Source organism: Pimephales promelas, chromosome 14 (assembly GCF_988280905.1).
Source record: "Pimephales promelas chromosome 14, fPimPro1.hap1.1, whole genome shotgun sequence".
Taxonomy (NCBI): Eukaryota; Metazoa; Chordata; class Actinopteri; order Cypriniformes; family Leuciscidae; genus Pimephales; species Pimephales promelas.
Genome location: NC_142782.1, coordinates 2,626,280 through 2,647,346, shown reverse-complemented (window position 1 = coordinate 2,647,346; position 21,067 = coordinate 2,626,280). Strand labels below are relative to the sequence as shown.

At 38.1% G+C, this 21,067-nt stretch overlaps 1 protein-coding gene across 2 annotated transcripts in view; it reads left to right on the top strand.

The window, feature by feature from the left end:
• Window positions 1-12,785: 12,785 nt before the first annotated feature.
• Window positions 12,786-21,067, top strand: part of tcf7l1b (transcription factor 7 like 1b) — an 80,759-nt gene continuing 72,477 nt past the window's right edge. Inside the window, exons 1-3 of one of the 2 annotated variants that reach the window (XM_089119265.1) lie at window positions 12,786-14,631; window positions 14,739-14,811; window positions 15,961-16,085. In XM_089119265.1, the coding sequence (XP_088975391.1) occupies window positions 14,446-14,631; window positions 14,739-14,811; window positions 15,961-16,085 (384 nt within the window). In that variant the 5' untranslated portion in view covers window positions 12,786-14,445. The remainder of the gene's footprint in view (window positions 14,632-14,738; window positions 14,812-15,960; window positions 16,086-21,067) is intronic. The other variant, XM_039674896.2, reaches the window with a different exon arrangement.

Sequence of the window (21,067 nt, the reverse complement as noted above, 5' to 3'; positions counted from 1 at the left end):
GCTGTAATAAAAAACGTAAATACACTACAAAACAGAAAAACACGAAGATTGAAGCGAACATTTGTATTAGAAACACAGAGAGACAAATTAGATGGAATTAGACCACAAATAGACTTATAAAACAATACCAAATAAAGCGTATTCGAGTATACAAAGAGGGCAACTCAGCTTTATCATATAAAGTGCAATGATGTGCTTGATAACTTTAACAAGTACTGAAATGTAAATAATGTAGTGGGGCATTGCAGTTATATTTAACCTTACATTTCCCGTGTAACAGAAGAACAGAAAGTCATAATGGTCATGATTAATATTGCTTACTTCACTTTGTATTCAATCTGACCAATCAAGGGAAGACATTTTTGCACAGAAGATATAAAATCAGTATTTCCAAAAAGAAAAATGGACGCTACTTGCTTGGGTCATGTGACAGACGTAGGGAAGTCCACCATTAACTCAACCCCTAAACGAAACCTTCAATGAGATGGAGGGAAGGTTACAAGAAAATTATATCATACGATTTCAGAAATTTCACCAGAAATTTGCCAATGAGAGCATGTAGTATAAACACGCTGTGTGCTATTCTGTGAATGGCAATAGTGTTTGTGAGCATCACGCCAGGAGGATGAGAGTCATGTACCTGATTTGCACAAAGAACTTCAAAGCAAAATAAATCAATGTTGTGTCAGGCTTCGGCGTCTCCTCTGGTCTCTTACACCTACAACCAAACAACAAAAGAGAACAAGGAAATAAATATGCAAGCATGAACACAAATGCTTGATTTCTTTTACAAGCACTGTCCCATTGTACATACTTTCCAACATCAAAACAATTTATTATTATTATGGGAGTTAACTATAAACATATTCATGCATTTACTCACTTGATGAGCCATAAAACATGATGGGGGTGATATTAGGAGGCGGGACATCATTCTACAGAGCGTTTGATTGGAGAAACACCTGTGTAGTGCCAGATGAGTCATCAATATTTTTGTTGTTGTGGAAGAAAAAAATGAAAATTTAAATTGTTCTAAATTTTCTGTATGTCTGTTAAAAAAACACATCGTTGTCATTTAGAAGTACCAAGTGGCAACCTTCCGACACGGAAGTGACTTAAACTGCAATTCATCGACTGTCCACTAGAGACAGGCTGCAGAAGAGAGTCAATCCCATGAACCGCCAACTTCACAGCAGAAAAAACGTTTACAGCCTGGTGCAAAAAGTGGTTTTGTTCTATATCGCTAATTTTGCCCTTCACGACAACTGTGAGGGGGGTGAATTTTTTTATAACTCATCCGTTTACATTATATTAAGCCTTAAAGTTCTGCATAATTAAGGGCGTGGCCACTTGAGTGACAGGTGGATTGCAGCTGATGTCACTACTAGCGTTTGTCTGTTAGCGTCACGTCTCCTCAGCTAATCCGCCTCGATGCCCGTTTCTGTTGATCCGGGAGTGACGCGCGGCCAAGATGGCGACGGCCGGCTCCGCCCACTTTTCAGAAACCTACGGGTGCCGTCACAGACACTACGTCCATATTTTTTTTTCTATGACGACTACACTTCTTTTTTTATTTTTTATTTTATTGATTCATTTAGCAGACACTTTTATGAAATGAAATAACTTTGAGTGATTTGTCACAGATCAAACCATGTTTGTACACAACGTCAGAAAACTAGAATATGAAACGAGCAAGTGAAATACAGAAAAGAAGAGAGCAGACATGAACAGAAAGACAGCTCAAATGTTGATTTCATGGGGTCTTTATCTGATTGCTCAGCATAGTTTTCTTCAAACTCTGCCGTAATATACGGAAAGATCTTCTGATTCAAGATAACGAGGCACGTAAATTAAAAATAATAATTGATAAAAAATTAACAAAAGGCGAAATACAGCAATAGTCCATTAAACAAAATAAGAATTATCAATTTTGAATCACATTTTGATTTCAAACACGTTCGCACTTAAAGCTACAATACCTAAGATTTTATGCCGCTAGAGGGCGCAACATTCAAAACAACAACAACGGCTTTGCTTGATGATGACGTGGAGGAACGCGGAATGATGGGAACTGTTGTTTTCAACTCCACCGTGGATAAATCAGTCCGACGGGAATCGAAAATTAGTTGTCATGGATGAGGTAAAGTTCGATTTCTATAACTGTTGCGTTTAATGACATGCTTGTTTTTTATTAAACTGAAATAACCGCAAGAAAAGTAAGGTTTAAAAGTAAATTAGTTATCACAGATGTTAGGGGAGAGCCGGAAACACTTTTCAGATAAACGACGTTTTCTAAGATACAGCCAACAGTTCATATTCCGAGAAGTATTCGCGGTGAATATGACCTTACGATTTTTCACATCATATGCACAGACAACAAGACATTCTAACAATAAAACTAGGCTAATTGTTTAGCATCGTTTACTGACATGAAATTTGAATACAGAACACGGTGTTACTCACCTGTCAAGTAAAACACATGCAAGATCGGCGTCTCTTTCTAGTTCGAGTTTTTCACGAAGTTCTCTCCATTTCGGAAATGCCACACCGATGTTGAGCTGGTTTTATTTCTCTGGGTCGTTTGGTTGATCCGTTCGTTGACGTTTGCGTTTATGAGACTTGTCTTTGTAGACAGAACCAGGTGCAATCGCTAAAGAATAATTGTGCTCCATTCCATAACAAATGCGGGAAACAAGCTGACGTTTGTTGCTTGATAGACGCTAACGCACAACTACAACTTCCGCATTTGTCCAGGACTACACGCAGTACGAGCGGAAACCGCGGTAACGCGGATATTACGTGATGGGCTGGCGACTCCCAGCTCACACGCCCCGTTTCCTTGGTTAAAATCTCAATTTTCTCGCGATTTGAAACATTTGGAATATTGTAAGTTATCATCTTAACTAAATATATAACACTGGCCTTGTGATTTTGGGATATGTTAATGCAAAAGTCTTAGGTATTCCACCTTTAAGGACCAATTTAATTTAGGGGTTTTTTTGTTTAAAAAATTTTTTTTTTTTTTGGAAAAACATTTTTTTAAACTAACTGTTAAAAATGTGGCCAGATTACATTGTTCTCTTCAGATCCAGTTGCAAACTTACGTGTATGTTTTTCATTAAGGCAGAATCCAAATCTGAGCACATCTGTCATAGAAGGCGAGAAAAAAAGCTGTTTAGATTTCATGTGTTTGCTTTTAGGACAAACCACACAAACACACAAAAAAACAGCTACAGATTTGAGTTTGCCAACAATCATCCCGTATTTCTGCAGTCTCTCTGAGCAAGGCTGCAATGTTTGACTATATATTATTGTTACGGGTGAAACCCAGCGGTTCACACAGCCGTGGATACGCGGGATCCGCTTTAACACACTACTGCCACTTCACACCATCGCTTTATTTATTCTCTATCAGCACGTCTCTGGAAATGACGCAGGTGTGTATTCTTGCCAGTGTGTGTGTGTGTGTGTGTGTGTGTAAAAGAGACAAACCAGACATTCATAATTTAAGAGCAATGTCTGTTGAGTGAGTGACTACCTGGGGGGAAATGAAACATTGGATTTGTTGAATAAAATATAAGTTGCAGGAACCCTCGTGTGGGTTGTGTGTGTATGTGTGTGTGCAGGTAATGATGTCAGTAGGGACCGAATATGTAACGATCATGCAAATGCACATGGTTGTTTAAAATATACACACACAAAGTACAAGCCCAAATACTATTCGGAGACGATTCGATTTCTACATTAAAGCTGGTTTCGCTGAGTTAATGTAAATGATATCGTAGTTGCATGATCAACTGGAGGGAGTGCCGAAGACCCGGGGATGATCGATTACGCGTGCAGAATACGAGAGTGTGCTGGTTTGACGTTTTGAATACAATAAAAGGTATTATGTTTTGGGCAGTAAATGTAGCAGTGTGTGTGTGTGAGATATTGGAAACTGTCCCTACAGGCGAGTTTTCACACGCCTGCAACTAAAGCTGGAGCTGACTTGTATTGTTCAGGCAAACGATCCACCTTGGGCAGAGATGTGTGTGTGTGTGTGTGTGCCAGACTGCATCAAGACACATGCACAAATGCATGTATACACATAATAAGAAAGCCACACACACACTAATGAGGCCCTGCGAGGCCCTGCCGGTCTGTCTGTCAGTCTGACACACGCCTGACAACAACATTGAGCTTCTTCTGTCTCTTCCACTCACTTTAATTCAGCAAAACTACTGACAGGATTATAGAGACACTCAAATTAATTCAATTAATAATGTGCTCTGTCACTCTCTCCCGAGGAGGACAATAATAAACTCTGATTTGTGAAGGAAGAATGTGTGTGAGAGACGTGGAAACGTGACACACACTGATGGTGTTGCTTTACAGAATATATATGCGGTGCTGCACGCAAAACAAAGATAAATGCGAATATTATAATGTATATAATAGCAAAATTAACGGAGGAAATAAATGTTCCCCGTATGTTTTGTTGTAGATAGATATCTTCTTTTACATTATCTGCAAGATTTTAAATATCTCTAAAACGCATCATTTCAGAAATGTAGCTATACGCTAAAATCCAGCTTTTATGTGGTGTTTTTAATGCGCTTTAAGACACACCATGTGTAAGTTGATAAGTGGACAGCATTGCTGAGTAAAACTGCTGTGAATCAAAGACAGTCTCAAAAACACGCTGGTGTTTCTGACGTCACAAACCACCTTGTAACCAATCAGATCAACGCGTGATCGTCAACCAGTGGATCTCTGAGCTGAGGGAGTGAGTGGAGGCGGGGCTTATTTGCATATTCATAGAATGGCATATACTAAAGGAGGCAAGGGTGTCGAGTTACATTCAAGATATTTTAAGGCATAAGGAAAAATTTTCTAGGAAAAAACTTTAGGTGATCAAATATGAGTTTTAAGGGAGAAAATTAATGACTTTGTAGGTTTTCATGAATTTATATACCATTTCAAGTTCATGACTCTTCTTTACACTATGAAAATATTTGTGTACACACATATTCATTATTTATTTATATATTTTACATATAATTATCAACATAAATTATTTTTTTTTTTATTTCTGACAAAGTCTTTACATGAATATATTAACAGATTCACGGAGGATCTGTTTGGAGAGATGTGTATTTTCCAACAAGGCATCGCAAATGCAATAAGCGATAAACAAACATTTTGCCAAACTACTCAAGGTTTTCTTATTTCTTCATCATTATGCACCTCAAAATTACAATATATCCTGTAAATCACAGATATTGCGTATTACAGTTATTACTGTACTGTAATATTGACATGATCAAGTAATTGCAACTTATGTTCTTACATTAAAATCATTATAATTTTACCCCTTGACTGTCACTGTCCCACAGGTGGGACGCTTGCCATTATATTTTTTTATGTTACTTATGTTTTGCTCACCAAGGCTGCATTTATTTGATCAAAAATACAGTAAAATGGTGAAATATTATTATGTTTTCCTGTAATATTTTAAAATATTTTATGATCAGTGTTGAAAATACAGTTGTTCTCATTAATATTTTTTTGTTGAAACTATGATTTTTTAAAACCAAAGGTTTGAAATATAATCGTTTGCAACATTATAAATGTCTTTACTGTCATTTTTGATCAGTATAATGTGTTTTTGCTGAATAAAAGTATTAATTTATTTCAAAATTTTACTGACCCCAAACTTTTGAACAGTATAGCTTATTACGTTTTAAAATTTTGTTAAAAGATTTGGACCAAAAATGAAAAGCATAACTCCATTGATCAGAGCACTTGAAAAGACTTTAATCCTGAAATCCAATAGCAGAGCAAAACCACAAATCTGCAATCAAACATGAATCATTCAGAGGCGTTTATTCTCTCAGTGTGATCAGGGAAGCTGAGGGGCAACGCTGAGAGAATAAACACACACACACACACACACACACACACACACTGAATATAGGATTTGCTAAAGAAGCACTTCGCTCCAAAAATGAATGACACATAGAGTTCACATCAACAAACACCTCATCAGCAGAGAGTGTGTGTGTGTGTGTGTGTGTGTCAGTGTGTGAGACTGAGACTGAGAGAAAGAGAGATTTTCACTAAAACTAGAACCAAATTTTATGGCATTACCAAAGTCATAAAATTAAATCATATTTTGGGAGAAAACTCTACAGCTTAATCACAACAGCAGCCATATGCAACAACTTGACAAACACAATATGCAACAAGTCAGAAATATTCTTCTTGTCTTAATGTTGTTGTTTCTTTGTCTTAATTATTTTTCCTGTTATTTCTTGTTTATATTTTGTATTCATGGGTTTACTGATCGATTTATTGATTGATCATTTGTAATAGCAAAATAGTTTATTTGATTGAGAGAGAGAGAGAGAGAGAGAGAGAGAGAGAGAGAGAGAGAGAGAGAGAGAGAGAGAGAGAGACCTGAAGCACAGATTTGCACAGTAAAGTGACACTGGTAGGTGTAACAAGAACACAAAGAAACACACACTGGCACTGCCACACGCGCGCGCATGTGTGTGTGTGCGCATGGCGTGTGTGTGTGTGTGTGTGTGTGTGTGTGTGTGTGTGTGTGTGTGTGTGTGTGTGTGTGTGTGTGTGTGTGTGTGTGTGTGTGTGTGTGACTGAAAGGGAGAGAGAGAGAGAGAGAGAGAGAGAGAGAGAGAGTCTGCGCGTGCATGTGTGTGTGACTGAGAGTGTGTGTGCGCGCGCGCGCTCATCTGCAGCAGTGAGTCGTTGCATTCCTCGAGAAGGCGGACTCTTATGCAGTTTATTCTCCATTTTTAGCTTGTTAAACCGCACGAGAGAGTTCTTCCCATCATCATACTTAAGCAGATTTCCGTCCATAAAGAGCAGCTCAGAGAGAGAGAGAGAGAGAGAGAGAGAGAGAGAGAGTGGATCTGCTCATGATGAGTCACAGGTGTGTGCTTGCGTTACAGAGCAACTTCTTTAATCATCGGGATTACTTTATCATTCATCGCCTCTCTCGATGTTCATGTTTTTCAACACGCTTACGACCAGCAGATCAAACTAACTATTAAATTTGCAACAACATGTTAACTAAGTGTCATTAGAGTATTAGTAGACTGTCTGCTTAATATCTGATAACACTTTATTTTGTTCATCCCCCAACAGACTGACTTGGCAACTACAAGTCAACTTATTCTAGTTGACATGTTGAAAAGTTAGTTATTAGTAGAACGTCTAAAGTGGACTATCGAAATAAAGTGCAGGCTAAACTAATTGTGCACCCACATATATTATGTCAATTAATCGTTTGACAGCCCTATATATATATATATATATATATATATATATATATATATATATATACTGTATATATATTTATATCATACCATATTAACAAATATTATAAATAAATATGGAAAAAGAAGCTAACTAATTTGTCTTAAATCTCTTTATATATATCTTATTTTTGTTACATTTGTAATATCTTAATGAATTATCTTAAAATTTCAGCCCTGTTTTTATATAGTAAAACAGATAATTGAAACTTTGATATTTGTAGAATGAATCCACCAACATTAAATGATCTGTCTAACAGGCGTGTTGTTGTTTTCATGGCCTTTAGCACGAGACTTTCACCTGTTGCCAATTTCACTAGTATAGCAAACAATAGTCATTTTATAACATTAACGTAGGCTATAAAACTTTCTTTATTACTTTGTACTGTTACATTAAACGTTCAACCATGTTGCCTTTACGAATATATCCCAACTACCCAATCTCACGACCAATTCGTCCGAATTTGTACGAGTGATTCAAAAGTGGCTAATTCGTACTAATTCATACGACCTCACTCGTACGAATTTGTACGATTTGTCTAAACCCACGTGACGGTTATGTTTAGGGGCGGGGTCAGGGGTAGGTCATTCGTACGAATTCATACGAATTGGCTAATTCGTAAAATATGTACGATTTAGCAAAATCGTACTAATTCGTATACGAGTGAGATCGTACGAATTGTTACGAATTAGCCACCTCGTAAAATTCGTACGAATTCTGGTGAGATCGGGTTACATATATGATAGTTACATGTTACGTGTGCTTAGGCTACTATTAATAACAGTAAATTATGCATAATTACAAGTAACTGACTAAACCAAACCCTGACCATCGTGAGATCAAGTTAATTAATATTACTCAGTACTTGTAATTACGTCACCTTAAAATAGTGTAACCAAAATTACCTACTAATTACTATTATAAAATTCACCTGAAAAACGTCATAGCACTAATTAGTGTACCTGTGTATGAGTGTGAGAAAAAGAGTGTGTGTGTGTGTGTGTGTGTGTGTGTGTGTGTGTGTTCCTCAGGCAGCTTTCTCTCAGTGGGAGGTTTGGTGATCACTCTGTTCTGAGAGGATTTTATCACAGATGAGGGTAAAGCTTCACTAACGGACCGATTTATCCCTACAACAAGCCCTACCTTACTCTTCAACACTCTCACACACACTGCCACTCACAGCAGCAACCAGCAATTATGAGAACACCATGTCATTAGAGACTTATACAGACTCCTATTATCACACCCTCACAGACAGGGGGAATTAAAATCAGCTATATAATAAGAAAAGCCATTTTAAAGACAAACAAACAAATAAAACCATGAATAGCTGCATATGAACCTGTGTGTGTGTGTGTGTGTGTGTAGCTTTTTATCAAATCAGCAACACGTCACAGGTCTTAAAAAATATAAATGTGTTTCAATATGTTAAACTGAGCTGAGAGTATTACACTCATATTGGGAGAGAATAATCAATTTAGCCGAAGTATTTCAAACAGTATTTAGAATGTTGGAGTTCTGTGGATGTTCTCCAGATGGTTCCGCTGACGAGTGTTGGCGTTTGTGTGTGTGTGTGTGTGTTTGGATGGGGTGAACGCTGATGTCCCGCTACTTCACTGAGTTACGCCCTGTTTTTCTTTTGTGATGTGGTGACGAGGGCGACCAGTGACACATGACCTCAGTCTGGGAAAGCTTGACATCATTGATTTGTGCTCACATATCAATAGCCGCGTTTCCACTGCCGGGCCAGGGCCGGGCCGTGCTAGTGCGTGCCAGGGCCAGTCGCGTTTCCACTGTCACTTCCGGGGCATGATCGGGGCTTCCTCAGGGCCAACGGCCAGGATTTCTGGCCCGTCGAATACCTTGGGCCAGAGGGGGCCAGCTCGGGCTAGAGGCGTGCTCAAGGTAAAAGGCGGAGTTTATCGGTGTTATGGAACGTTATGATCTGAAGCAAGATGCACATAGGGGTGTCCATGTTTAACCGATTAACCGTTTAAAATTGCATAACATTTTAATTTGAACTGTAGGCCTATGCCAAATGCTGCGCATTGTTAGGCTATATATAGCTACATATCGACGAATTTTCAGATATTTGTTTGATTTTTTTGCCCCTTAAACATTTAAAATATTTGACAAATTAATATGAAAAAAATATATATTTTACTGGTTTTCTGAGGCCAAATTAGAACCTGGAAATGATATTTTCCCCGCAGTGCTGAATGAGAAGAGCCGTAACCACAGCCTACAAGGGGATTTATGGGTGATTTATAGGCTATAATAAATGTGTCTGATAATAAAATAATATAAAATAACGAGGCATTAATTGTTTATTAATAAAATATTCTTTTCTAAATGATTTTCGGCTAAAAACATATCTCCATCTCCGGATGCACATTTAGAGAGAAATTAAGCTACATAAACATAGAAGATATTGGCTTTCGATTCGAATTTGTTCGTTTTAAATTGGACATTTAAAGCTTTAATCTACAAAGGATATAACCCCTGTAGACTAAAGCTTTAAATGTCCAATTTAAAACGAACAAATTCGAATGCGGTGGCTGTTTCAGGTCTCGCGCTTCAGTTCACGGAGATCATGAAGCGCGCCTTGATTAATTGTTAAAGCACAACGTTTTCTTGTTATAAATAAATTTATTTGCGAATAATGTATTATTATTTTCTGTATGACCAGAAATTAAAGAGTATTTTAAGTTGTTTCCACTAAAAGAAATGCAATGAAAATGTTCACATGATGGGCGTCTCGCAGCCATCAGTGCGTGCTCCACACACACTGGATATGCGCTGATATTTGTCAAAAATATTGTGTTTATTTGTGCTCTGTTCCTTTTTTGGATAAAGGCGTCTTCTACATATGCAGCCTAATAAAATGTTACAATAATGATGATGATGGTTATTATTATTATTATTATTTGCAGACACTGAGTTTTTGTGAAATGGACGTTTTGCTTATTTTCAATTGGCAATTTCAGTTTGAAGGGTGATGGAAATGGGGCTTTAACTGCTCCGTACTTGCTGCGTTTTATTTCTATAAATTAATTTCGTTTCAAATGGGGTCCAATCAATTATTAAAGGTGTTAAAAATTTACTCTGTTTCTCGAGGTTGCGGCGCGCACACTATGCACCGAGTATTAACCGATGGGCCTCGGTTAACGATTAATGAATAACTTGAAAACGTGCCCGCAGCCCTACTTGTTATATCACGCAAAAAATCGCTGCTTGAAATGGAGAATCGCCTGTAGCCTACTGGTCTCGGGACACTATTGCAGCCACTACGGCAGGTGAGTTAATATAACGTTACATGCTAGGCTCGCTATCTTCCTAATTTAAAAAATAAATTAATTCATAATACCCGCTGAAATGGGTTGGGTTTTATGACGTTTGATCCTGAAAGGCGTGTTAGGGGTGGGGTCTGGGGCAGCGCTGTGGGGCTACTGGCCCGGCAGTGGAAACGCAAGCCCGGTGCTTGAGGCCCGAGGCCACTAGCTCGGCCCGGCTCGCTGTTAGCTCTGGCCCAGCCCTAGCCCGGCAGTGGAAACGCGGCTAATGGTTCATGACAAGTCAACAAAAAACGCACTTTTAGTGTACACTCTAAGAAATGCTGGGTTGTTTTGACTCAATTTTGGGTAAAATATGGACTAACCCAGCCATTGGGTTACATTTTGAAATTAAATTTTTAACCCAATGGCTGAGTTTGTCCATATTTTACCCAAAATTGGGTTAAAACAACCCAGCATTTTTTAGAGTGTATAGGACCTATAAAACATCCCTCATTCAATGTAAGATTGTAGTTTTCTCAACATGAGCTGCATGAGTTGGAACTGAAAGACATCCAACTTGTGGTCCGTTCCCAATTCACTCTAAAAGTGTTCTGGGTCAAATATTGACAGACCCAAATTCTGGGTTAAAAATGTAATTAAAAAATGTACAGTTGAAACTGAAAGTTGACGTTGGGTTGAGATTTTAAATGACATTTTTAACCCAACATTTGGGTTTGTCCATATTTGACCCAAATTTGGGTTAAAACAACCCAGCATTGTTTCGAGTGTTTGCTTCCAATTCTCTGTAAACTTTCTGCACTCTAAATATGCTGGGTTGTTTAAACCAATTTTGGGTCAAATGTGAACAAACCAAAACATTGGGTTAAAAATTAAATTAAAAAAAAAAAAAAAAAAAACCAAACTTTTTATATTAGAAATTTAAAAAGTACAAAAAAAGTTTACATTTCTGGATTAGGAATGTAATTTGTCCAGGTTTGTCCATATTTGACCCAAAATTGAACCAGCATTTTTTTAGAGTGTGTCCCAACAAAGGCAAAAATGTCTTTAAACAAAAAAACGAACAAATGTTGACAAATTTTCCACGTTACCTGGACCGAGAACATCATGTTTATTATTAGTCAGCAAAAGCACTGGAGTGGACAAAAGTCTGCATCATCCGCCGGCTTTCGTCAAAACAACAGATTAGCCTATTCTTCCGCATTTTTGTATCCCTTAATCGCACGGACAGTCAGATCGACAGAGGGTTGTATATTTTCCGTGATATTCCGTCGTGGCGTTCTCTCTATATTCACTATTCTTTCACTGAAAACGAAAGTAACTCACTCCCGCTAAACGTTTACTCGTTGAATTCTCACACCCAGGAAAAACACAAGTCGACACCATTATGACTAAAAGTTTTCTAAGAGGTTTTTCCTACTAAAGAAAGGCGGTATTTAATCCTATAAGTGCAAATATAGCAGATTGGTGGGCGTGGCTTAGAACGGCAATTTGCCCAGTGCATTATGGGTGTTGAAATTTTCCTGTCAAAAGGGAAGACAAAAGCACATTTTAATGTCATTTTAATTTCCATCACTTAAGGTTATCTAAAGGTTATTTTTAGGAAATTGTACTGGTAAAAAAAGGTCCATTGTGAATCGTCTGAAATATAGCAAGGTATAAAGCATGGCCCACTAGTCTTCTTCCCTACGTAGTGAGACAAGTTCTTAAAACAAGAAAACATGGGCGGGACTTGATTTTGTCCATGGGAATTGATTGGAGCTTTGGTGAAAACTAAACAAATATTTAGTAATTCCTCACTAGAAATGACATCAAAAGTGGGTCAAAAACGCACATAGGCGTTCACACCAACCGCAACTTTCATACGCCATCTTTATTTTTCAAGCTCAACAGTCACTTAATGGACGCACAGGATTGTGGGAAATCAAAGGTAGTGAAGGATGCATCTATGCTGCCTTCAAAACTCAGCCAGATGAATGTATGCAGCCGAGATATCGCAGCAAGATGGGAAGTTATCTTGTTTAAAGTCCCCGTCAACCAAAACGTGCAACCGACTTTAGTACTTCAGTGTTGTGACGAATATCCAAGTGAAACGGTAGTAATTGAAGAGTGCGCGGTTTTACTTTAGCGCAACTTTTTTTAAATGATGACAACAACTGGTACAAACATGAAAAACCATCAATATACAATCAAGCATTTGTACAGACAATACCATACCAAGACAAAGAACAAAAACAAGAAACATACAAACATAGTAAATGAAAGAGGAAAAATAATAAGGATATTAAGAGGAATTGGTGAATAGGTCATAATATTGAGATAAAAGCTTTCTATTCTTCTTGTTCTTTACAAGTTTGTGTGATTTAAGAAACATATTCAGTTCCAAAATAAAATGCTTAAAACACAAGGAAGACTTATTCAATTTCTGCTTGTGTATAAAGAACTTAGCATATAAGTTTATAAAGTTTAAGACAAACTCCATCTCTCACTCAGACTGACGTTGGAGGGGCGTGGTTAAGGATATTTAACCAAAGCCGTCAAACCAACGTCATCAGAGAAAGTAATGGAAGCAATTTTTCAGATTTTAATTAACCACAACAAACAGATTTTCTTTCTGTATAAACTTCCACTGATTAATTATTCACCACAAGACTAATGTGAGGTTGAGGTAACAAAGTAAGAGTCGATGCTGATATCCGACGTAGATTACGAGGTCACATGATTTTTAATGTAATGCGCACGGATAAATAATTTAAATGCAATATTCCATTAAAAAATATATAATTTTGATTTCATGGTAACTTTGAAAACCTCAGAGCAGGTTTCTCTTGTCGTTCATGCTGGAGAAATATATAACAGACGAATTTATCAGAAACGCTTCTCAATATTAATAACTTATTTAATTATTTTATATAAAAAAAATCCTGCTGTTATTGAATACGTCTGAATCTATAAGCCGTGTTGAATTTCTGAGGAACAGCGCTCGTGCTCTTGTTATATTGCTTAAATAACACAATCCCAAGCCCTGGTGTCATTGAACTATTTCAAGAATCAAGCCCCGAACAAACTGTTCCTTTAAACCTCTCGTGAGTGAGTGTGTGTGTGTGTGTGTGTGTGTGTGCGCGCTCTGAATGGAGTGTCGTTTTTCAGCTCTAACTCCTCCTCTGCATTCTGCTCGTCCAGCAGCACACACACACACACACACACACTCGCGCGCTGCTGCGTGCTTGCGCATTCCCCATCAGCAGCAGCTCAAACGTACAGGGCAACGGAACCGCTTCGCGTCCAAACACACCGTTTCGTTTTCAGAGACCGTTGATCAAACATGACGGTGGTGATTCAAAACGTGGAGGAAACGAGCTGATCTGAGGAGGAATCTGTGTTTTACGCGATTAAAACACGTCTTTCTTTGGGATAAGAGACTACGGAGGCACCGCGACCGTTGCAACTTTTGTTCACGCGCATTTAACTGACGGTTGCGTTTTTTTTTTTAAAGAAAAAGTCGCTCAACTTTTGGCGCTCGATTCATTCGGTCTGTGTGGAATGTAGAATCGGGTGAAAATACAATTTTATTTGTGTTTGGTAAGTTTTGTCGGGACGACAACAGAAGAGGACACAGCGCTGCACTGGAGTTTGTTGCAGGGATACCGATGAAACTGTCGAGCTTTGTGTGATCGCACGTAATCATGGACAAATTGGATTTAAATTCATGTGTCAAGGATTATTTCTGAAATACTTGTGTGTTTTTATCCCGCACTGACACGTTCTCGTGCACTTCAGAGTCAACACAAACTCTAGATTTTGTAACCGTTGCAAGACGCTCGTAAACATGCCGCAACTTAACGGAGGTGGAGGGGATGAGTTGGGGGCGAACGATGAAATGATCTCATTCAAAGATGAGGGAGAACAAGAGGACAAAATCTCCGAAAACGTTTCTGCCGAAAGAGATCTGGACGATGTCAAGTCCTCTCTAGTGAACGAGTCGGAAAACAACAGCAGTTCATCTGATTCTGAGGTAAGTCAGACACAACCGCATGTTGACAAGACACATGGATGTGGTTGTTGCCGACGGAAAAATAACTTTTCTACTTTGTTTTTCTCCGTTCCTCGTCTGTCCTTCAGCAAACCGAGAGGAGACCACAGCCAAGACCTGATCATGATAGTTATGAGAAAGCCCGAGAGTATTTCGCCGAGGGTAAGAGCTCTCTGGTGCTGCTATGGCAGCCCGAATTAACAATTATTCTGTGTTTTTGGTACTACTAGTACTTTTAAATGAATTGGAAGTAATATAACTCTGACTGGTGCCTTTTCCAATTTCAGACAGTACTTTTTTCAAATAATATATTAACTATTCAGGTAGTTTTAGTATTTGTTTTACTTATTTTTTAGTGTGCAGGCCGGTCAGTTTCAAGTCTGTTTTTTTTTTTTTGTAAAAGTGTTATAATTTAGACTAAAGGTAGCCATTTGAAACTTCTTTCACTGAGTAATTATTCACCACAAGACTAATGTGAGGTTACAAAGTAATTAGAGTCAATGCTGATATCACTACGACTTTAAAGATTACACGGTCATAAATATTATATTCTATAAATATTATATATTACAAGTAAAAAACAACAAACCAGTGAGAGGACGAGTGTTATGCTACGTTCAGACTGCAGGTAAAGGTGGCCTAAATCTGATTTAGTTTTTTGCTCTTATGTGACTGTTTTTGCCATGACAGTGTGAACCGCACAAACCACATGGAATATGATCTTTTCGATTATGATTTGGCCACTTTCATATGTGGTACTAAATCAGATACAGGTCAGATGTTTTGCAATGTGACCTCAGTCTGAACAGTCAAATCAGAATTCAAGCGTCTTTTAAATCACAATTCTGCGCTCATGGAAGTCACTTACAAGATTTGACATACCCCACGTTATCAAGACAGAAATAATATGACAGTGACAGCTCTATATTAATGCTTAAAAATCTCTTTTCGCAGCCTCGTCTTTGTTTTTAATATTGCCGGCGCATCGCTGGCTCCCACGGCAGATCACACAATAAATGAACGCGTAATCACTTGCTTTAATGTCCTCCGGAAACACGGGTATACAAAGAATTCAATGGTAAAAATGTGAAGTTTGTTACCAGTAGCAATGCTACTCGTCACTAATGAGTACTAGTGAAAAGTTACTTATGGTATTAAAAAGTATACTAGTTAACATTGTATTAGGTACAAAAATAAGTACTATTTGTATCAGTAATGGGAATAAATGTTAAAACAGCTTGCCATACTTGTTCTTTACTTAAATGTTTGTCCTCACATGGATCCCTAATCATTACTCTCTCCCCTGTAAAGCTTTGAGAAGACAGCAAGATGGAGGATTTTTTAAGAGCCCATATCCAGGTTACCCATTTCTAATGATCCCAGATCTTTCCAGTCCTTACCTGTCCAACGGCGCCTTGTCTCCAAGCGCAAGAACGGTGAGTGCCATTAAATACACTATCTGTCTCTGTGCATCTCTTCAGTTCAAGAGCCAGTGAGAAACGCCATGTGAGAGTTTATAATGTCCCTCGTATGGACACAAACCAACATTTTTCCTTATTAAGGATCCCTGGTCAACCACTATTTTGAATATTGCATGGTTGTCTCCTTCACCGTCTACGGTTTTGACCGTTTTCCAAAGCCACCCAGCTGAGAGCTTAAACAAATCAGCCCCTTTAATGGAAATTGAGTTTTAGGCACCAGATCACCAGTCAATGTAGACTTTATTTTTTTAATAATTTCATGTTATTTAGGCAATTTGCATCTGGAACTGGATTGAATGTAGACTTTATTTTTTGTAATTTCATGTTATTTAAAGAATATGCATGTGGAAGTGGATTGCTGGGACTTGATGTCATTTTAGCATTAGTTCAAGTGTGAGGCTATTAAACTGTTTAATTGGTTTTAATTGTGTACTCTAGCTGTTTGACAGATTTGCATTCATTTATTCGCAGTCCAAAAGATCATGTTGAGTTATCGCCAGCGTTTACTGGATCAGATTTGCCAAAATCTTGTGTCTAAAGTGTTTCAGCCTCTCATTTCGCTAAGGATTCCCTCATGTTTGCCTGTAAAATGGTTGGCTAATTGATCTAATACCCAGTCAATCTAATTTAGTGCTGTCTGCCACTGGGCTGTAATTAAGCATATTCAGACTTGCTTGTTTAGCTTTCTTCAAAATAAGATTAGACTGGCCGAGAGAAGAGATCTGTCACACTGAAACTCTATCTGGGTGTTCGCTCTTCTTGTCCAAGGGCTGCAGGGTTTGCCTATAGATGTGTTTTGAGTTTTGTGCTCACGTCTGGGAAAGGTTGACTGCCCTTTTAGCCCCAGCATTGGGTCTTTTCAACCCAATTTGCAAAGAACTCAGCAGGCATTCATGTATGGCTTTGCTGTGGCGTTATGCGTCAGCGCTCTGCAGGAAAAGAGAATGAACGGTTGGTTCTTTGCACAGAAAAAAAGGAGAACGGGAGTGTTTTTTTGGCTAAACCGTAAGCCATCTCCCCAAATCAACACTTTTTACAGCCATTGTTTATTCCGAAGCTCAAATCCTCCTGCTTTACTCTGAATCGCAATGTGATTTGATTGGACCCGGCCAAGCGTTTGAGCGAAAAGTTGCGCTCCCCCCCCACCCCCCATCCTTCCTCCAGACTTTCGCACAAGTTTCTCCGTTTCTTTTCACTCGTCCCCTCCTTTCCAATCCCTTCCATTCAATTCCTAAGACGTTAGTCTTACATTGTGATTCTGAGTGAATGCTGATAGCTTCATTGGGATCTCCATTGGCCCTCATTAGCCTAATGGCTGCTCCTTACAGACTCGATGCATAGTAGTAGCGGTACCCATGTCTCTTTTGTTCCTCAGCCCATAGTGTGTTGTTGTGGGAAGAGCCTATTTCTTAAATTATCATGGTTCATCCCGCCCATAGCACCGCCTCGGGCTGTACCTGCAACTCGCAAACTTGTGCGAGATTTCCGTTATGACTCGTTTACCACGGTCAAGTCAAGTGTTCCCATGTTTGACTCAATGTTGGGAAATTACGTCAATATCACAAGCACAGAAGCCCTCTGTTACCACTAATATAATGTCTAATATGGGTTTACTAGCGAACATTCAGATGATGTCATTCAGGATAAGGAGGATTACAACTTATTTTAATTCGTTTAGCTGATGGGAAGATGGGTAAAATGGCACCGTAACCGAATGCATCCGGATGTACACGCGAGACCCAAATACATAATCTTTTCCCTCATCATGTTTAAAAAAAGAGGCATTTAAAACGTATTATTCCTCACAGTATTCGAATCGCCACGAGTTCATAACCTCCAGAACCTGAGCATATCGGCGCTCGTGTTTTTATCTGTAAGTTCCTGAAAACAGATCATCCCGTAGTAAGAGATATCTCCGGCGCTCGCGCTTTAAGCCCGTCGGATCTATCCCAGCGTGGACCGAGTGAAACGGGAGGTCATCGAGGCAGATGGGCTTATCCTGTCAATCGCCACCTCTAGAGCGAGCTGCGCGTCAGACAATGATAGCTGGCATACTTCAGATATTTACACACTAATCTTAAGCTCTCGCTCAGACAGCCTCAGTCACAGCTGTCAAAATCACATAAGGAAGTTTCCAAACAAAACTTGAGGGAGCCCGTCAGAATCTGGATGATCTTTTGTGGTCGCGCTCCAACTTTCACACAAACGTAGGGTATGTTTGCCAGGAATAAGCAGAAGTCTTTTGCATTCAGAATTTGAGCAATTTGACAATGTCATCACGGTGTTCAATTTTTTGTTAAGTGGAGAATTTGGGGAACTGAATATAAAAGAGAAATGTTCTTTGTCTGGATGAGAGCCATTAAAATTTCACCATGGGTCTGTTTCAAAAGAAAAGTTTTTTTTTTTCTTATTCTTGTCAAATTATTTTACTGAAAAATCTCAGGAATTTTTTGGCCTCTTGCCTTTTGTATGATGCACTATATTTGTGTAACAGTGCAAATGCAATAAAATTGATGTCCCGTCCTGTGAGTTTTGTTTACATCTATATTTACTATACACTTTCCCTGTCTATATACACACAAATCATGTTACAGGTATCTGAGATTGCACAACACTCAAAGCAGGCCGCAGTGAAGCCTAAAGCGGTCGCACATAGAGTGAACTAATCATGTCGCTTCTAAACTAATATGTACATTTCTTGTGCTGTTGCTCTGAAAGCCCCGAGGTGGAATTGAGAAGCTCCTCTGGATTCACAGACTTCATGGAATATTTATAGTTTTCTTTTGTTGTGTATAAAAAAGTGAAGTGAAAGAAAATTGCCAAAGGGAATGCGGAGTTTTGAATACCTGTGGTTGTAGTCAAGGAATACAAACAAAAGCATTTTTTAATCTTAAATGTACAGAAACGCTTAACATGCTGTCCCTTGTCGTGTTTAATGAGGTTATTGTTGTCGAGTGACAGGTTAGTTACGTGTATGATGTGCTTTGCAAAAAGAACTGCTGTAATGACAAAATAGTAATTGGTAGAATCCATAATAGTACACTCTAAAAATTACTGGGTTGTTTTAACTAGAACTAATAACTAGAACTAGAGCCCGGCCGATAAAGGATTTTAAAAGGCCGATACAAATATTTTTGGGTTTTAAAATCAGATATTCCGATATATCGGCCGATATATTTTTTCAGAAACGCGCAACAAAACATTAACAGATTTCCCTAACATAGTTATTTATGAGTTTTAACTAAAATAATATGATAAAGCATTTTAAAAAGTTTCTTTTATTGTCACAACATAACAGGGGAACATCAAAATATATTAAAGTTCTGATAAATAAAATAATAATTAGTCCCTACATTGCCTTATAAGCTACCTTAAAATTACTATGTCAGGTTAGCTAGTCTATGATGAGTCTATTAGCAATAGATAACGTCATACTGCAAATTGTAAAACATACATTTTCAATTTAACAGGCCAAGGAAAGATGATTGAAGCATGTTTTGTCCGTTTTTATTTTATTTTTGAAATATTAATTTATCGGCCATTATAACTGCGATACCGATATTCAATTAACTTTATTCCAGACACAAAGGTCCATAGAGACAACACAGTACAGATATTTAAATAAATAAATAAATAACAATACAAGCAGTTAAAAAAAATAGTTAGTTTGGAAAATGTCTAATATCGGCCAATAATATCGGCCGGCCGATATATCGGTCTGGCTCTAGTTTTAACCCAACTTTGGGTCAAATATGGACAGACCCAGCCATTGGGATACCTTTTTTAATTAAATTTTTAACCCAATGTTTTGGTTTATCTATTTTTTACCCAAAGTTGCAGCATTTTTAGAGTGTAGATAGATTGGCTAGCTAGTCTATTTATAACGAAATGTTAAGAATTCAGTAAAAATTCCCATATCTATAATTTTTTACATGTATTAATTTTGAAACACAAGAATGTGTCTTATGTAAACATGGAAACACTGCAACTGGATGATTTAAAATATATATATAGGCCTATTATTTTGCTAGTCTGAAATATCAGTCTGAATCTGTTGGTGAAAAGTAGACCTACACTTTAATTCAAATCGCTAACCTTGAATGCAATTTTGAATGCTGAAGACCTTCAACAGATCAAAGAAATAAATTGCTAAAAAGAAAAAAAATTGGCTTTTCTTTAAGTGTTTTGTGGCCTCACATTCAGATCTGCACAAGATTAGCCAAAGCCATTGAGTTCAGTTCAAACCTCATGCTTGTTGTTTGATTTTTTTTCTCTCACATTTCTATTCAGCTAGCAGCGAGGACAACCGTCCAGATAACTTTAAAAAGCATTGTGTAGGACTGAGTTTGGAGAAAAAGAGCTGAATAGAAGACATTAATAAGTGGAAGATGGAAAGAAACAGAGGTATGAAGTGACAGAAGGGAAAGATGTGGGGAAATGCAGGCGTGCAGATTTCCCATAATTGATTTAGGGCCTGCTCGAAGCTGACATTCCTCAATAATCCAGTGGGACTGTTTTTAAGGATTGAGTGTGTCGGCCAACCAGCTCTACTCTTCTCAATGCTTGTCACTGAGATGAATGCTCAAGCTTTGCCTGAGGAATCGTCTGTTCTAGGGGCTTGTGTTGGAAACAGAGAGAACTCGATATATTGAGTCATTTACAATGCATTTGTTGGTGAAATAAAATTAAGCCACATTTTGAATACTTTCATTTGATGTGGCATTGGAAAGATTTTAAGATAAAAAGCATATTGAAGTTTGGTGCTCACTTGGGTGACACGAGTTCGAATCCAGCTCGCAACATGTTGTCAAAGATAATCTCATAACAGGTATTGTCCTATAGTACAACCTCTTTCAAGCCACTGCAATGCCTCTATTCATTTCAATGACAGGTTTTGACATGTAGTGTTGTAAACGTACTGAATGCATTCAATCCTA